Genomic DNA, 20,173 nt, shown 5'->3' with positions numbered 1-20,173 from the left:
CCATCGTAACGACCGGGAGAGCGGTGTGCTGACCACACGCCCCTCCTATCCGTATCCTTGGCTGAGGATGACACGGCGGTCGGATGGTCCCGATGGGCCATTTGTGGCCTGAAGACGGAGTGCAAATACTCCCACAATGACAAATTACCTGTCACCTCACCTGTCAGTAAGGTGACCTTGCCATTCAGGGTGTTGCATTTTTTCCAGCAGAGTCGTTTGCCACCGCTGGTGGGAGTGCCATCAGAATGTGTGGGGTGTGTTGTGACTGGGTTCGTTCTGGGCGTTGCAGACGTGCTACGAGATGGAGCGCTACCTGAAGGAGGAGCCCCGCGCGCAGCGGCCGCGGTCGTCGCCCTCCGCGCAGCAGGAGGCGGCCCTCGGCAGCCCCGCGCCGCCCCCGCCGCCCCCGCAGCCGGCGGCGCCCACAGCCAGCCCAGCCCCCGCCGCCGCCACCGCCGCCGTCAGCAGGAGGGCGCCGGCCGCCAGCCCGCTGCCGGCCGTTCCCTCGGCCACGTCCTTCGCCAGCGTGCCCGGCGTCTCCAAGCACCACCTCCACCACACCACCACCGCCACCGCCCCCACCACCACCTCCAGAGCTGCGATCGCCTCCAGCGCTCTCAGCACGCCCACCTCCCGGCAGCACCGCCGGCACCACGACGACGACGTCGGACATATCTCTGCCAGGTGAGAACCGGTGCAAACTGATACAGTTATGATACAGTATCATTCAGATATTGGCTTAGTTTTCTCTTCACAGCTCGCACAACTAAGCAGCGTGTCATTTGAAGAAGTATCTTTCTACTCACGTTGACACGTAAAATAAAATAAACAAATGAAAGAACACGTGAAGTATAATAAACAATTTTTTTCAGTCGAAAGTGTTTGTTTTACTATTTACTACACTGCACGATGTACACTGAAGAGCCAAAGAAACTGGTACACTTGCCTCATATCGTGTAGGGCTCCCGCGAACACGCAGAACTGCCGCAACACGACGTGGCCTGGATTCGACCAGAGGAAATTGACACCGTGAATCCTGTAGGGCTGTTCATAAATCCGTAAGAGTACTTGGGGCGGAGATCTCTTTTGAACAGCACGTTGCAAGGCTTCCCAGATACGCTCAATAATGTTCATGCCTGGGGAGTTTGGTGGCCAGCGGAAGTGTTTAAACTCGGAAGAGTGTTCCTGGAGCCACTCTATAGCAATTCTGGACGTGTGAGGTGTCGCATTGTCCTGCTGGAATTGGCCGGAATGCACAATGGACATGAATGGATGCTTATGTACGTGTCACTTGTCAATGTCGTATCTAGACGTATGAGGGTTCCCATATCATTCAGTCGTCGTTGGTCCCGTTCTTGCAGAATCTTTTTCCGGGCCCTCCGATATCGGATATTTGATGTTTAACCGGATTCTTCATGTTCACGATACACTCGTGATATGGTCGTACGGGAAGATCCCCACTTCATCGCTACTTCGGAGATGCTGCGTCCCATCACTCGTGCGCCGACTGTAACACCACGTTCAAACTCACTTAAACCTTGATAACCTGCCGTTTTAGCAGCAGTAACCGATCTAACAACTGCGCCAGACGCTTGATGTCTTATATAGGCGTTGATGATCGCAGCGTCGTATTCTGCCTGTTTGCACATCTCTGTATTTGAACACACATGCCTATACGAGTTTCTTTGCCGCTTCAGTGTGACTCCATCGTCATATGTAATTCGATTATCGTACAACGAGGGTAATGTAATGAAATCGAATTGAGTTAGTCGATGCTGACGGAATTAGATAAGCAGAAATTCATGTTACCACCGTAAGCTGCTTTTCGTGAATAATGCTTTATTGACAATCATTTCCAAGTCGACTTACGAATATGGTTTGATAAGAGACATCTTGGTGGGCTTCTGTCTTCCAAACCCCAGAAATTCTCCCCGCAGATGTGGGACGTGCTATAGACAAGATGAGAAAAAGGAACTGCCTCAGATGATGATGATATACCTCAGTAGATACTTTAAAACTGATGAATCAGGATTACATAAATCTCACAACGTTACGGAAGATAATCTTCAGTTTTCAGGTATAAGATATCGGCTGAGATGAAGAAAATAGTTCCTGTCTAATGTGTACCAGTAATAAGTTATGGATGTGAGTCATGGACACTAAATGAGTTCAATTGCTGGAAAACTCTTAGTAATTCAACGAGGATTTCAAAGGTAAATGTTGCTACAAAAAGAAAGACCGAAAGAAAGCAGTAGATATCAGACGTACAACAAAGTTCTGTGACGTAACGGGAAGTGTAAACATCTAGAGAAGGTAGTGGGCTGGTCATGTCGCGCGAAGAAGGGATGGCAGATGGTCAAAACAGATGCTAGACTTGAGCTCAATTTATGCCAAAAAAGACCGTGGGAACGTCACCAGAAAGATGGGGCAGCGACTGAACATATAGAGCTAGATTCAGTTGTCAACTGGAAGAATCTGCTGGAATCCTATGATGCACGCCGACTAAAAGGGGCCACATCAAGGAAGGATTAGTTTGGCTGATGGCGATGATCTTGATAAGACAGGTTAACACGTAAAAAGTCATATCCAAATTAACAGTTGTGTTAGTGGTGAAAATTTATATTACAACTTTCTCCACTGCTATCAAATGTTCTCCTCATCACCAATAAACACACGTCTATCGCATCTGTATGACATCTCCTGAGACCTATTGACGAAGCTCGTACAGCTTTGATAGATCCTTGTTGTCATGTGGTGTGGAAAAATGACTAGTCGTGAGTAAAGCAGTATTCACTACAAGCAGCTTCTGGTGGTGACAGGAATTTCTTCAAATACATTACAGCTTCAGAGTACGTTTTACAAATATACAGGGTGTTTCAAAATTACACGTACGAACTTCGAGGGATGTCTTGAGGCACAAAATGAGCATAGGAACCTGTGTCCAGAAATGTCATCCAATGACACTAATGAGCACTAAAATTATAGACTCCGGCGCCTGTAAATGTATGTATATAGGGGGTGATTCCGTGATGATGATACGAATTTTCTAGGATGATGGAGAAAGATAAATGTATCAATTAGAGGTGTGAGTCCCTGTGCCGGATACCAACGAGTCGCAAGTTATAAACGAAAACAGTTCTGATACTTCTGGCCAGTGAAATACAAGTGTCGGTACTGTTATTGCTAACATTGTAGGGTAGGTAACTTTCAGAAGTGGTAGTATCGAACAAAACAAGAAAAATATTTCCAGTAAACATGGGTTCTAAATGCATAGCTGAGGAGCTATGAGCACTACTTGTTGATCACTAGCATGAAACACATCTCCTCTATTGAAAAAATGCTTATAGCTCTTAACGTATACTTTTCCCGTCCATGTATTCCACCATTCGAGGTACCAGAAAGTTTTTCGCTTATAACTTTCGACTCGTTCGTTTCCGGACCAGGGTCCCTTATCTTTGATTGATACATTTATCCTTCTCCATCATCCCTGAAAGTTTGTAACCATCTCTGAATCACCCTGTATATACATATACGCATAAAATTTCGACACACTGTAGCGCCGACGCGGGTTCCTATTATTTCTCAAGACACCTTCTCCATCCCCTCGAAGTTTTTCAGTGTAATTTTGAAACACACTGTATACTGGAATTACATGAGGATACGTGACGCTGAAAGTAGGAGATGAGTTTTGCTGTTTGGGGAGTAAAACAACTGGTGATGGCGGAAACAGAATGGATTTAAATTGCAGGCTAGCATTAACAAGGAGAGACATTTCTGAATTTGTTAACACCCAATATAAAATGTACGTTTGAGAAAGTTGTTTTCTGATAGAATCTGGAGTGTAGCCCTGCGTGGAAGTGACACGTGGACAATAATCAGTTCAGGCAAGAAGAGAATAAAAACTGTTGAAATCCGTCCTACAGAAGAATTTTGAAGACTGGGTGCATAGATGGCGTAGCTATTCAGTTGAGTAAGGAAAAAAAAAAGAAATTGATTGTACAGCTAGATTAAAAGATGGGATAAGATGACAGTACGTAACCCGAGGAATCGTCAGTTTGCTGAGGAAGGGGAGTGTCGAAGGTCAAATTTGTAGGAGGAGGCCAAGGCTTGAATAAAATAAACAAGTTCAAGTTGATATCGGCTGCAGCAGCTATTCCGAGATGAAGGGGCTTGCACAAGATAGAGAGGAGTGGAGAGCTGCATCAGACTAATCACTGAATTGGAAATCGCAACAACAAACAGTCTTCCGGAGTGTGACGAAATCGTGCGAGAATTTAGGTCTATTATCTCCACACCACATTACGACGGGTGGTGTAGGGTGCCCATTCTTACACAATATTGTATGAGTGACGCTGAATTTTACATTTCTCTTCGTCGTTTTCGACTGCAAGAGCGAAAAAGTTTGTAAAAATGTAAGTCTGCATTTAAAATGTGGTAGTATTTACTTTCTATATAAGACATGTTTTTCTCTGCGGTAAGTAAATACAGCTTAGTTCAAGACTTACATAATTAATTGTTTTTCGCTTTGCAACAAAAAAAAAGAAAAAGAAAAATCAGCATCTCCGTCGCAAACGAAACACAACTAGACGAAAATGAGAAGAAATTCTCGAAATGCACCGTACTATGTATGGAGATAAAACAACATTATGAAGTAGCTTGCAGCAAAAATTAATTATGTTACAAGATAAAAAAAATTACGTATAATGTTAACCATGAAAACAAAGCTGTCGGTGGGTACCACATGGCGTTTATCGTAGCAACACTAACAAACCGAGTCTCGAGAGATGAATAACTTAAACTGTTCTTATGCCTGGCGTAGTGTAAAATAACAGACGTGATTCTAGAACACTGGCCTGAAGTACGGTGCGGTTAAGGTTATTTCACTCAGTTCGAGCTCGGAAACAATTTGATGACTAACAACCCAATTTATTGTTGTGCCTCTTGTACTGCAGTTGAGGTGAGCGGGAAGTTTTGTGATGGACACAGATCGAGACGGCAGTTTCCTCTGATGCTGTGGGCTGACCGCCGTGGTGCGCGTGGCAGGTCGCTGTCCGAGGACGAGGAGGCGCTGGACGAGCTGGACGTGGACGTGGACGTGGACGTGGACGTCGAGGAGGACCTGGACGAGGTGGACGACGATGAGGCGGAGCTGTCGTGGCAGGAGCTGCCGGCGGGCGGGCGGCTCGCGTGCCGCGCCGCCATGCTGCTGGTGCGCCAGGGCCAGCGCGGAGACCCCGCCGACGCGGACGTCGACGGCGACGGCGACGCGGACGGCGACCTGGACCCGGACGCGCTCGACGACGACGAGGACCTGCTGTACGAGGTGGTGCAGCCGCTGCTCACGCCGCCGTCCAGCCCCGAGTCCGGCCGCGGCAACTCCTCCAGCAACTCCAGCTCCTCTTCCAGCGCCGGCAGCACCTCCAACGGACAGGTGAGCTACTAATCCTTCCTCTAATACCACCCATCCCCAACGGTCAGGTGCATCATTAGCTCTTCCTCTGCCACCACCCTCCTCCAACAGGCAGTTGCGTTCCAATTATGTGATTAGCAGTTCGAGGTATACCTTGTACCTTGAACTGATAGATGGGTTTTTAGGTCTTCCTCTACAGTCCTCACCTTCAGTACGACAGCGTCAGTTCAATAATGTGATTAGCTTCTTCTGATATACCTTCCACCTCCAATGCTCATGTCTGGTCCACTATTATTAATGGCTCTTCTTGAAGTAACACCCAACACGAGATGTGATATGTCCAAACATTGTGACTGGATCTTCCTAATATTCCACGCTTCTCCAAAAGGCAGGTGTGTTCCAATATTGTGGTTAAGTCTCCAAGACTTACGACCTACCTCCAGTGGGCAAGATATATATTTGTGCGATTAGTTCTTCCAATCATACCAGCCACCTCTACCAAGCTGGTACATTTCAACACTGTGATCAGCTCTTCCTCATTTACTACACACCTCATTTCAGTGCTGTGATTACTGCTTCCCAATGTACTGTACCTCCAGTGAGCATATCCACTTCACTGTTGTAATTAGCTCTTCCTGACACCAGACCCACCGATAATATAGCAAATAGAGTCCAATATTAGAATTAGATTTTCCTCACATACGATCTATCTCCAATGGGCAGGTGCATTCCATTATTTTGATTGCCTCTTCCTCATGTAACCCACAAACCAACCAACCTACTATACCTCCAGTGAGCAGATGTATTCCAGTATTGTTGTTATCTTCTGTGCATATGCTATCCACCTTCAATGAGCAGGCACAAACATCCAATTTAGTAGTGTTCCTGAAGTCATTTTGACACAATTCAGGGGAAATAAGATGATTAATTGTATTTCTGAGGAATTTACTGGTGCGAAGAGGAGGTGACTACACGTCTCATACGTGATATCAAAATGTGGCACAAAATCTGTTGGACTACTTTTAAAAATGGTCCAAACACTGCAGAGAATTTCGTTCCGCGTTCACTGTTGCTCAACAGTCTAAAAGGTACGAAACTTTCTGCTTAATAAGTCTCGTGTAAAATGATCCAACCCATATGCCTACTGCATTGCCATTTCATGCTCTTGTAATCACTGATCGTGGAATATTGGATTATATGATTCCTCTGTGTTTCACATATAGTTGCAACGATGGGATAACGCTTAAGTGGATCATCTTTAAGGTATTTGAATTCAGGCACCTATTTCTGGACTCCTAAAAGTGAAGGGATAGATATCTTAAACATATTAATCAACACATGGGCATAGGCTTTCATGGCTAGAGTCGATTTCAATAAAATTCTTCTGGTAATATGACCCTGTGATATGTGATGAAACTACCAATGTTCAGCATATACACTGATAAGAGACTGCCCACATGAGTAGCCGAAATGTCGCTTATTTTACCAAATCAAGACTTGATCACACACCCAGAAAATTTTTATTGAAAAGGTGTTCTAGTGCATCCACTTGAATAAAAGACTCACAACTGCAACTTTCAAAAGCTGCACAACAGAACAAATCTGTATATGAACTTCGTATCTGATTTTATTTATTGTGCAATATGTATAGCTAAACCTCGTTTATCGTGTCTAGGTCGTATCGTAGGTCATCCGGATTCTTCAAAATTCGGTTAATCCAGAGATTAAAACAATAGAATGAGATAGGTTAAATTCTATAAACAGCAATTTTAAATTTATTTTCACGCAAATTGTACATTACTTTGACATTAAGTTTCACGATATATTCGAAACTAACAGTGCTTTATGTGCTGAAATGATGCTTTGAGTCAGATTCGTGTTCTATATACTGCACGATCACTTAGGTGTTTCTTCAGCATAAGTTCAGCCGAAGGCACCTCCCTCTTGCGTTGTAAATAAACCATAATTTTGTCCAGCTGCTTTCTTGCTCCCGCACGTGTCATAATATCCTCATACCGTCATTGTCTGCAGACGAAGAAACAGTGATAAGTTTACCATAAGAAATCATCAGAATGATGCCGTTTATTCTTTCAATCTGACCCCGTTCGAGTTACCACTACTACTACTGCCATTATTATTATTATTCACGTTTGGGCCCTACTGGACCACGCGAAGTACAATCACGGGGCATTCAGTTATTTTCTTTTAGCCTTTCTCTCTGCCCAAATTGTTTTCATTCTCTCGGAATGAGCTCTTTTCCTTTCATCAGACCATGTGGTTCCAGTTTTCTTTGGTTTTTCAGCTTGACCAACTACCCAGTCATGAATTTTTTGCCCAAATAATTTTCTGTCTTGAATTTCATCTTGTTTTATATCTGCCTCTTTCATGTCCTCTTTTATAGCAGCAATCCATTTTATTGTCTCAAATTTAGCTTTACTTCGATTTTCGTAGAATTCCACTACTTGTTTAGTTAGTCTGGTAGCATCCATTCTTTTAATATGCCCATAAAATTTTAATCTGCGTTTTTTCATATCCGAATATATGCTGGTGTATTGTTGAATTTCACTATTTGCTCTTAGCCTGTATGTTCCTTCTTCAGTATATTTTGGACCTAGAATTTTTCTGATTACTTTTCTTTCTCTTTTTTGGATTTCTTGAATGTCCTTTTTTCTGTTTAAAATTAGCGTTTCAGCCCCATAAAGGCACTCTGGTTTTATGACCGTGTTGTAATGTCTCAATTTAGAGTACCTCGAGAGACATTTTTTGTTGTAGATGTCTTTTGTAAGTCTAAAAGCTGTCTCCATCTTTTGACAACGAATTTCATTTCCAATTTTTTCTAGACCAGTCTCTGAGATTGTTTCACCTAAATATTTGAATTGCGAAACTCTTTTGATTTTTCCATACTTAGTTTCCAAAAGTTTGGGTGCCAGTTTGTTGCTAGTCATATACTGTGTTTTTTCAAATGAGATTTGGAGACTTACTCTTTCTGCTGTTTCTTTAAGAATTTCTATTTGTTTCTGCCATTATTATTATTATTATTATTATTATTATTATTATTACAAGATTAATACAAAGGTACACTAATATCATCATTTTCCTCAATCCATATTTTCTACTGCCAAGTCTCGCTTTTCCGGACATCCTCCTTGTGTACTCCGTGATTCTCCATTGCTTTGATGATGTGGTCAGCCAAGGACATTGTGGTCTGACGCACTTATGTCTGCCAGGTTGTTTCCATCCAAAAATTTTCTTTATTTCCCGATGATTTGGCGTTCTCAACCTACACCCATACCACTTTCATAAGGTTCTTTCAATTCTGTACATCATTGTCTCATTCGTCATTATTTACAAATATGTGTATATATACGTAAATAATCCATTTCTACAGCTATAAGTCTTCTTCCGGGGTCAGCATTTAAAATTTGTAGTTCTTTTCGTTGCATAGAACAGGTTCAACCGTTCGACCATCCACTCCTTACTTATTGTTGTTAGAAATGTCCCTTCCAATCAATTTCAGCTACAAGCTTTTTCAACAGTTCTCCTTTTTTCCATTCTATGCAGTGCATTCAACTTTCTGTCCGTTGACACTACCATCCTATTTCTCAAGTAATTTTACACACACAACAAACGGGACATTCCAGAATTGTTAATATCAGTGTTAGCTTGCTAACTGACATTGTGACAGATTCCATGTACTATGGATGGCTTAATTTAAATTTAATGATTGTCGTCGTCGATTGTTGTCACTGTTACTTCCGAAATACTGTATAGGTCTTCTACTTGAATAAAACTCTTCATTAACCTCATATCGAGATTAATTAGGGCGAGATGAAAAAAAGTGATTAACTGGGCTAACATACGAATTGCAAAATTTCAATAATATGAATTTCGTCTCCGCCCCAAGTCACAAGTTTTCAGTTTGTCCTCACAATATGAGTAACTGAAACCCCTTATCTTACTTTAATCTCAGATTTACTGACCACAGTTGTGCTTTAGGAAGTTTAAGTAATAATGAGTAACATTCGTTAGATGTCGTGGCGCTTTATCTGCCCAGTAGTTCATTGCAGCACGCACAGAGTGTTGCTTCTCTCCAGTAGGTAAAGACGCACAAACGTGATTCAGGTGGTGTTCCGCGCGTCAGCGTCATCGGCGCATCACCATCACCACCACCACCATCACCTCCCACCCAGCGTGGCGCCAAACGCACCGCACATCACCCACGTGCCCACGCGACATCGGCACGACGTGTCGCCCGACTCCAAGAGGCGGATACACAAGTGCCAGTTCACCGGCTGCAAGAAGGTCTACACCAAGAGCTCGCACCTCAAGGCGCACCAGCGGACGCATACAGGTGGGTGAACATCGCTCACAAACCCTCCTACGTAAAAGAAATGCAACCTGTTTATCTTATTTTTTCTCACCGTGTGGTTCAAACATACAGGGTGTGGCGCTTAAATCAGGACAAATGAAACGTTTCTTTAAAAACACAGTTATTAAAACAAAACACAAATAAAAATGGAAACCCTTTTATAAGTAAGTAGTGGCATCTTTCAAGGCTAACGTTACTCAAAGTAAACCCCTTCAACCGCAATGACCGCCTCTGGTCTTGTTCTAAAAGTCATTGGCCTTGCCGCAGTGGTAACACCGGTCAGATCACCGATGTCAAGCGCTGTCCGACTGGCCTAGCACTTGAGGCTGGAGGACCATCCCGTGTGCCGAGCGTTGTTGGCGAGCGCCGTGCATTCAGCCCCTGTTAGGCAAACTGAGGAGCTACTTGATTGATCACACACACCCCTCCATACCCGCATCCAGTAACGCTGAGGCTGACACGGCGGCCAGTCGGTACCGTTGGGTCTTAATGGCCAGTTCTGGAGCAGTTTTTTCCGATCTTGTTCCTAAAGCGACCGCACGCATTCTTCAAAACAGCGCTGTCCGTATTCGCGTATGCTATGCGTAGAGATACGACATTAGGGTGCCTCGTCTTGTTGGTAACTCTTTGGACTACGCTCCAGACATACGAGTAGAAGTCGTGGAGGTCCAAATCCGCGCTATTCGGGGGCCAGAAATCCTTTGACCAGAACTTGTTAACGTTGTCCGAGAGCCAGTTTTACACTAAAGGGCTCATATGAGGTCCTCCTCTGCTATTCGACGCATTGTCCACTCGCTGACATTCAAGACTGGCGCCAATTTCCTCAGCGATTGCCCCGGGTCCACCGAAATCAGTGCCTGAGCTTTTTCAGTGACTGCCGCAGTTCTTGACAAGCGTTTCTTCCAATGACGTTTCCTCGCCGGTTAAGTGTAATCTTCCCCAGACTTCATTGAAGCATTATATTTGATCACAATATGGTAAAAAGTTGAGCTCGGGTACTCGATGAACAGAACTATTTGAGTGAGCGAACGCCCAGCGCCAAGATTGTCAATAATTGCAGCTCTTCGGTTGTGCTCCGCACTTGTCCGAAACGTCTCTGCCATTTTGAGGTTCTGACTGTTTACTAGAAGCCTATCCTTTCATGAACGCCGATCGCCACCTACGGCAGAACTACGACATGGTGACAAATTCGAATTGAAATTTGTCCGGATTTAAGGGCCGCACCCTGCACGCACTTTTTATCTTTTTTCTGTCTTAAGTCATCTACTCTTTCCACCATGCGCTAATATTATCATTTGCACTTGCTTACTGCAGCAAATGCCATCGATAATCCGTTTGCATATTCTAGTCTGGTCCCACAATTTTTCATTTTTACTTCTCTGTACAGCACTAACTTAATTATTCGAAGGCGCCACAGCATATACCCTATCCAGATCGGACTTCTTCTGCAAACACTTTACCACAGAAACTTTATATCAAGAATTTTCTCTAGTACCTCATCATTTCGTACCTTATACGTGAATGCAATTTTAATATTCTTACATACTTAATGCGTGAGTGAAATTAATTAAATGCTTTGTGATAACAGACAGTCTTATAACGAAAATATTTTCTATCGTCATCACTCCTCTATTTCTCAGTTGATGGCAACCTTTTCATTTCGAAAGATCTACTGCAGCTAACAACCCCGGTTACTATTGCCATCATACTTTTAGACTAAGCTGTATACCCTAATTTTGGTGTTGCTGAACCTGCCGGTCTTTTCGTGTTCCCATTCTGAATCAACTTTCTATATAGGCCCGTAAACAGATACAGGAAAACAAACACACACACACACACACACACACACACACACACACACACACAAGCACACGTTCGTTCCTTTTTATGGACACGTGACGCGGCAAGGGGTACACAAGGTGTCGCAAGAGGAATAGTTAATGTTCAGGGATACGGCAGGAAAGATAATTCGAAACTGAAAGTCTAGTAAACATGAGCTCTAAAATTCACACCGTACCTAAATACCTATGAACACTTGTTCATTAGAAAGGTGTGCTTCACAGTAGTGAAGATGAATAAGTGCTGATAACTCTTAAGGCAGGCTGGATAGTTTTTTCTTGATTTGATACATACTACCACCTCGCAAAACATGGAAAGTAAAGAGCTTTCAGCAGAAGAAATGTATTTCACCGTGTCGAAGATCGAAATTCTCCTAGCTGACAAGGTATGCATTTCAGAGCCGATGTTTACTGGACATTTTTGCTTCGAATGATCGTTCGCATCATGTCTCTGGATATTGACCATTTCTCCTGGGAACGTCTCTATAAGTGGAGCAAAGGCAAGTGATGTGTTTTTCTGGCGACTATACGGGCCGCATATTGAAAGACCACTGCCAAGAAGGACTACCGCAAAGGGTAGCTTTTTATGACCTGGCGTCTAGGAACAGGTGTCTCGTAAAAGGCAAAACTTGGCGGCAGTTGGCTTGATACTGTCTTGAATATCTATGGAACGTGGTTGAAAAACGATCAGACCTCGAGTACGCGGGAAAGTGCTGACAGACCATGACTCATCCCAGAAATTGGATGTCGAAGGCTTGTGCGCTCTGTAAAGCAGGACAGGTGGGGATATGTGGCAGATTTGGAGACGGACTGCTGTGCTGGTAAGGGCACAAGCGTTCCAAAGCACACCGAACAGCGCACATAGTTGAACATGGAATTCTGTAGCAGAAGGACCCAACGTGTTCACACGTTGTCATTGACGAAAGCAGAGGGCACGAAATAGTCGAAATTTGACCAAAGAAGAATGTAAGCTTGACACCTGGTCAGATGAATCAGTTTCTTGTTGCACCAGGTTGATGACTGTGTGAATATGCGCCGTCATCTAGGCGAACGTCCTGCGTTAGTAATCGAGGGCCCCGTCACAGCTGTGGACTGCCTGAACATTATTTAGGATGACCGGCATCCCTACAAGCTATGACGTCTTCTCCGATAGCGAAGCATCTCCAGCAGGATAGCTATTCATGGTACAACACCAAAATCGTGCTGCAGTGGTGTGAGGAGCATGATAATGAACAGAAATTGATGTTTCGTCCAGCATATTCGCCTGAACTGAATCAGATGTTACAGATCTGGTACGCTATCGGCCGACATCTCCGCACCCAGAAACCACTGGTCAGTAATTGATCAGAAATGCGTGACCTGTGAGTAGACGTTGTCATATATATTATGTGATCAATAGAATCCAGACAATTCGCTGTAAATGACTTACAAGTTCTTGGCACCCTCCATCAGTAATGCTGGAATTCAGTATGGTGCTGGCCCACCCTTGCCCCTTGATGACAGCTTGCACTCTCGCAGGCATACGTTCAATCAGGTGCTGGACGGTTTCTTGGGGAATGGCAGCTCATTCTTCACGGAGTGCTGCGCTGAGGAGAGATATCGATGTTGGCTGGTGAGGCCTGGCGCGTAGTCGGCATTCCAAAACATCCCAAAGGTGTTCTACAGGATTCAGGTCAGGACTCTGTGCAGACCAGTCCATTACAGGGCTGTTGCTGTCGTGTAACCAGTCCGCCACAGGCCGTGCATTATGAGCAGGTGCTCGATCGTGTTGAAAGATGCATCTCCGAATTACTCTTCAACGGTGGGAAGCAAAAAAGTGCTTAAAACATCAATGTAGGTCTGTGCTGTGATAGTGCCACGCAAAACAACAAGGGGTGCAAGCCTCCTCCATGAAAAACACGACCATATCATAACACCACCACCTCCGAATTTTACTGTTGGCAGTACGCACGCTGTCAGATGTACACCGGGCATTCGCCATATCCAGACCCTGCCATCGCATGCCACATTGTGTACCGTGATTCGTCACTCCACACAACGTTTTTCCACTGTTCAGTCGTCCAATGTTTACGCTCCTCACACCAAGCGAGGCGTCGTTTGGCATTTACCTCTGCGATATGTGGCTTATGAGCAGCCGCTTGATCATGAGATACAAGTTTTATCACCTCTCGCCTTAACTGTCATAGTGCTTGCAGTGGATCCTGATGCAGTTTGGAATTCCTTTGTGATGATCTGGATAGACGTCTGCCAATTACACATTATCACTCTCTTCAACTGTCGGCGGTCTCTGTCAGTCAACAGACGAGATCGACCTGTACGGTTTTTGTGCTGTACGTGTCCCTTCACCTTTTCAATCATTATCACGTCGGAAACTGTTGACCTAGGGATGTTTAGCTGTGTGTAAATCTCACGTACAGACGTATGACTCAAGTGACACTCAATCACCTAACCACGTGCGAAGTCCGTGAGTTCCGCGGAGCGCTCCATTCTGCTCTCTCACGATGTCTAATGATTACTGATGTCAGTTATATGGAGTACCTGGCAGTAGGTGGCAGCCCAATGAACCTAATATGAAAAACGTATGTTGATCACATAAGTGTGCCTCCGGAAATCTACCGAGGACTTGTCAAATCTGTACCTCGCATAAACGATGCTTTGTTGCGTTCCAAAGGTGGGTCAATACGTTATTAATCGTATTTTATCCGTAATCGATGCAGCTGAACTCCATGACTGATACTTTATTGGGTGTAGAATAAAAACCACTACCAGTTACAATACAAGACGCTTTTATATAACACACGGCCGGTTTCTGGTTTGTGCCCATCTTCATGTGGTTTACATTCATGTACAAGTTCCCATTCTTACAAGGGAACCTCCCCATCGCACTCCCCTCAGATTTAGTTATAAGTTGGCACAGTGGATAGGCCTTGATAAACTGAACACAGATCAATTGAGAAAACAGGAAGAAGTTGTGTGGAACTGTGAAAAAATAAGCAAAATATACAAACTGAGTAGTCCATGTGCCATATAGGCAATATCAAGGAGAACGTGAGCTCAGGAGCGCCGTGGTCCCGTGGTAGCGTGAGCAGCTGCAGAAGGAGAGGTTCTTGGTTCAAGTCTTCCAACGAGTGAAAATTTTACTTCCTTTATTTTTGCGTAGTTATTATCTGTCCGTCCGTTCATTGACGTCAATGTTCACTGTAATAAGTTTAGTGTCTGTGTTTTGCGACCGCATCGCAAAACCGTGCGATTAGTAGACGAAAGGACGTGCCTCTCCAATCGGAACCGAAAACATTTGATCGCAAGGTCATAGGTCAACCGATTCCTCCACAGGAAAACACATCTGATATTTTCTATACGACGCTGGTGACGGCATGTGCGTCACATGACAGGAATATGTTGTCGACCCACCTAACTTGTACACTTTGCGAATGGGTAAAAAGATTCTTCTACCTTGCCCGATTTAGGTTTTCTTGTGGATGTGATAATCACTCCCAAAAAAGTGATGAAAACATAAGAGTTTGTCACATAAACTGAAAATAAAAAATTAAAGTTTTTACTCGATGGAAGAATTGAACCAAGGACTTTTCGTTCCGCAGCTGCTCACATTACCACGAGACCACGGCGCTCCTGCGGTCCCAGTGTCCTTGATGTTGCCTATCTTGCCATGAACTACTCAGTTTGTATATTTTGCTAATTTTTTCACAGTTCCACACAACTTCTTCCTGTTTTCTCAATTGATCTGTGTTCAGTTTTTCAAGGCCTATCCACTGTGCCAACTTATAACTAAATCTGAGGGGGATGCGATGGGGAGGTTCCCTTGTTAGTGTTATGGACCACGGTTTGAATCAAAAACAAATGATGACGTTTAAATAGACACAAATGAGAAATATGTAAGCGGCTAAGCGGCATGTGTTGTACAATTTGTAGTGCTTATGTGTGTGAATTCCTAAGGGACCAAATGGCTGAGGTCATCGGTCTCTAGACTTACACACTGCTTAAACTAACTTATGCTAAGAACAACACACACACCCACTCCTAAGGGAGGACTCGAACCTCCGGCGGGAGGGGCCGCGCAATCCGTGTCATGGCGCCTCAGATCGCTCAGCCACTTCGGAGGCGTGCCATTGCCGTACTTACATATAGCTGGTGCAACCATGAGTTTTTCATGTTACATTTACGACACTTTTTTTACAAAAATATTTCGTTATTTACACGTTAACTGTATAGTAGTGAGCATGCTAATTATTCGTACCTCCCTATTATGTCTTTGATAAATTATGACAGTTTAGGTGTTGGTAATTTCAGAAGCACATGCACTCACAACGTCCAACGAGCTTACGTTGGAAAAGAGAGATTATGGTCAAAGAGGTTAAGTCAAAGAAGTACAAAGATGTTACACATACAGTTACGTAACAGATATAGCAAATTACGAAAATGAAATTGTTTCATGTTGGCCGAACCACAAAGTCGTTGAAAATTTATAGAATGATTGCTGGTAAATTATGTAAGGTTTAATTGACATTGTACTTTAGAAAAAAATGCTACCTATGTGGGGGTTATGAATTAAAGTGTTTTAAAGATGTAAACAAATGACTTGTTTGCAAGGAATACGTGTTCATTGAGAAGTAGATGTGGGGATTTGGAGCTAAGGATGTGAATTCCGACCTCTTTAAGAAGATTCATTTTCTTTCCTTTGCTGACAGTGTATAATATCTGCAGATTGCCTTTAATGGCTGTAGCTGAGTGGCCATGTTCTTTCACGTTTGTTGCAAAAGTGATTTATCAAAATTGTTTAGCCGGAAGGCACCCATGTATTCAAAGTATCTTATAGGGAAACTCCTTCCCGTCTGGCCTATGGAGAGCTGTGGCCAAATGTCACATAAAAGTTAGTGAATACCTGACTTGCTGTGACACTGGCTATTTGTCTTGTTGCAATGAACAATGTGCTGTTGTAGCTTATTGTTGGTGCTGAAGGATATTTAAATACCACTGTCACGAGAAAGGTTAGCTACTTGGTATGAACTTTTTCCTATAAATGCGAGGCGAGGTATTAAGCAAATGGCCATGATGTTTTGATTCACCAGCGAGCAGCCACGAGAGTTACCAGCTGAAAGAGTAGCGATATTCAGCCTGCAAATAATAGATATGCGGCTGGTTCTTTTACTACGGTCAGAGACGAAAAGGCCTGTGTAAGTGGAACTCGACTGAACTTCACGTGCTCTTCAGTTACACACGCTACACAGAGAATTAAAATGTGTCCGAACAGTTTGCTTGCGAGAGACGGAAAAAATAATCAGTGTGTCGTCCTACCATGTAAGAGAGTTGTGCGCTCTCTCTTCACCGCTATCGGGAAAAAAAAGGTTCAGATGATGGCTAAAGGGTTCCCGAGAAGTCTTTAGAGCTCTGAGAGAAGAGAGCTGTAGTCCATTGACGTAAAGGGCTGGGTTCGTCTTACAGAGGGCGGGAGGCGTCCATTGTAATTAGAGTGCTTCTTTTGTGAATGGGAGAAGTGCATTTCATTTTCGCCTGTTAATATGGTTAGAATTCCGACTTCAAATGGACGAGGTGTGCGCTTTGTGCTGTGCGATTTCGTCGGCGTGCCCTGGGCACTTCCCCGCCGCCGTAATTAAAATATTCGCTTTGTTTCGTTGCAAAGTCCATGACTGCTCTTTTTACTCATTTTACCACATTACCTGGGGCATGCAGAATATTTCTGAGGGACAGAGATTACATTAAACGCTGAATTTTGTTTAACAGGACCAGGAGGGAAAAAATGAGACTCGGCAAACGTACCTTGCGTGCCACTGCTTTTGGGCTCATATTCTTCTAGGTTCTGAAAGGGGAGGAAGATTCGGGTTTTGTGGTACGTCGATGTATAAATAATTAAATCAGGGCCGAGCTCGCGTTGTACAAGAACGTCGGGCATCATGTGGTTTAAGGGGCTGTCATAACATTCGCCTAAAATGGTTCAGAGACATCACGATAAACGTAAATCTGTATGGTCTAAAGGGAATTTGTATCCAGTTGCTCCAGAATGCGAGTCCTGGTCCTTAACCACTGCATTACCTCCGTCGGCAATACATTGTATAATATACGCGTGTTTCAGCAGGAATAGTAAATACTTCACGAAATAGTCTCTCTTTCTCTTCTCTCAGTATTCATTTAGTTGATTCCGACTCTCCCTGATCCCACGAGCTAAAGCGTGCCAGTTTCTTCTGTCCTTCACTTTCTCTGTGTGTGTGTGGTTTGAGGTTTTCGGGCGCTAAACAGCATGGTCATCAGCGCCCAAACGCATAGAAGCAGGAACACATGCGGTGAAGGGACGAAGACGGACAGCGAACAAGGAGAACGGCTAAAAGACACAGACCTGACGCAGTTCCAAATCCTCACATACGGAGGCAAAACAAGAAGAGAAGAAACGCACTAAAAACGGAAAGGAAACACAAGAGAACAGAAATCGAAGTGAAACAAGTAGGTAATCGTGACTGGCGGACCTCTTACCTTAAACCTGGGTGAGCCAGTCCACTCCCTAAAATCCGAGGCAACCAACTGGACAGGACACAAAACCGTAAGATCTTAACTACAATCGTTGCGTCGTCTTGCAAAATAGAGGGCAAATCCGGTGGCAAGGAAACCACCGCCCTCTGGTCAGAAAATGAGGGACAGTCAAGTAAAATGTGGCGGACAGTAATCTGGACGCCACAAGCACTGCAGATTGGGGGGTCCTCCCGCCGGAGTAAAAAACCATGCGTTAAGGGACTGTGCCCGATGCGGAGGCGAGTGAGGAGAACCTCATCCCGCCTGCATGACTGGTAGGACGTACGCCATGGCCGCGTGGTGGCCTTGACCAGACGCAGCTTATTTTCACCGACTGCCAGCCACTCCTCTTCCCATTTACGCATAACACGAAAACGCAAAAGGGAGGTGACAGCATGGAGGGGGACGGCACATTTAACAACGTGAGGGAGGGAACATAGGGAACATGCATCTTTGGAAGCCACATCCGTCAGTTCGTTTCCCCTAATGCCCACGTGCCCCGGCACCCAACAAAAAGAAACCTTCTTCCCCTGCCGTTGCAGGTGGAATAGGACATCATTGATGTTCTGGACGACCGTATCCGCTGGGTACAAGTGTTGCATGGTCTGAAGGGCACTCAGGGAGTCAGAACAGATGAGAAACTTGAGACTGGGAACACATCTCATCTGCTCCATTGTCCGCAAGATCGCAAACAATTCGGCATCAAAGATGGTAAACGCCACAGGAAGCCGTAACTTGACGACTCGATCAGGCAACACAACAGCACAACCAACAGAGCCTTTGCAGGTTGGAATCCATTACTTCTGCGATGTCATCGATCCATCTCATCCTTCACTGCCGTCTCCTCCTTTTACCTTCGATCTTCCTCAGCATTAAGGCGCCTTGCGTGTGGTCGCTTGGAAAAATACAAACAATTTTCATAAACTCTACACGGCTCTAACTGAAAAACGTGAACTGTTAATGGGACATACCGGTGCATACTTGGAATCTACCCAATTATTAACTATATTACGTACATGTATGAAACTTTAAGTACACATAAACAACATGTCTATCTAAAAGATAGGCACAGTCATGTCATTTCAGCAACAAGGTTTTCTTTTGTTACGTGTATACAAGTGGAGACGTAGAATCATTAGCAGATTTACCAAAGTCTTTATTAGCAATTTCAAACATATGGTAGGTACGATAGGCAATTACATCTCTATCATTAAAACTTTCAAGTCCAGATACACTCGAAACTCCACTACCACCTCTCACTATGGCAACAGTGAACCATCCATTTCCATGTGAGAAAGTGTCGTTTATATCGAAGCTGAAATTAAGAGAACATCCCAGAAATACACAAGGTCCATCGACGAGAGCATGGGCTGCAACCCTCTTCACTGGAATGCGATTCTTCTTGTCCCCAGATGTTGTAGTGAGTTCAATGTTTTCTATACTTTTGTAAACTGTTGTGCGACGACGACGTCGATGGACCTTGTGTATTTCTTGGATGTTCTCTTAATTTCAGCTTGGACATAAACGACACTTTCTCACATGGAAATGGATGGTTCACTGTTGCCATAGTGAGAGGTGGTAGTGGAGTTTCGAGTGTACCTGGACTTGAAAGTTTTAATGATAGAGATGTAATTGCCTATCGTACCTACCATGTGTTTGAAATTGCCGTACAGGAGATATCGACGTCGTCGTCGCACAACAGTGTACAAAAATATAGAAAACATTGAACTTACTACAACATCAGGAGGCAAGAAAGATCGCACTCCAGTTAAGAGTGTTGCAGCCCAATCAAAATGAAGGTTACTTTTTTATAAATTACCAGTAAGTATTTTCCTTCCTGTTGATAGTATGTTAGTGTCTGTTGTTTAATTTCGTCCAAACAGTACCTTACAACATCCCAAAACATTTCAGACTAAATGTGCATAAAATAAACATATCAAAAAATTTAATTCTCGGTAAATTCGATTCATAGGTATAGTTAATCATTGGCGACACCGTTGTGGTTTCCAATACATT

At 43.9% G+C, this 20,173-nt stretch overlaps 1 protein-coding gene across 2 annotated transcripts in view; it reads left to right on the top strand.

Annotated features, from left to right (window-relative positions):
* Nucleotides 1-292: 292 nt before the first annotated feature.
* LOC126480753 (zinc finger and SCAN domain-containing protein 5B-like) overlaps nt 293-20,173 on the top strand; it is a 67,897-nt gene continuing 48,016 nt past the window's right edge. Inside the window, exons 1-3 of one of the 2 annotated variants that reach the window (XM_050104036.1) lie at nt 293-684; nt 5,044-5,431; nt 9,533-9,761. In XM_050104036.1, the coding sequence (XP_049959993.1) occupies nt 302-684; nt 5,044-5,431; nt 9,533-9,761 (1,000 nt within the window). In that variant the 5' untranslated portion in view covers nt 293-301. Of the gene's footprint in view, nt 685-4,986; nt 5,432-9,532; nt 9,762-20,173 lie in introns of both variants that reach the window. The other variant, XM_050104035.1, reaches the window with a different exon arrangement.

Source organism: Schistocerca serialis, chromosome 5 (genome assembly GCF_023864345.2).
Source record: "Schistocerca serialis cubense isolate TAMUIC-IGC-003099 chromosome 5, iqSchSeri2.2, whole genome shotgun sequence".
In the NCBI taxonomy this organism is placed as follows: Eukaryota; Metazoa; Arthropoda; class Insecta; order Orthoptera; family Acrididae; genus Schistocerca; species Schistocerca serialis.
Note: the sequence above shows the minus strand (reverse complement) of the source record. Positions and strands in the feature narration are given on the sequence as shown.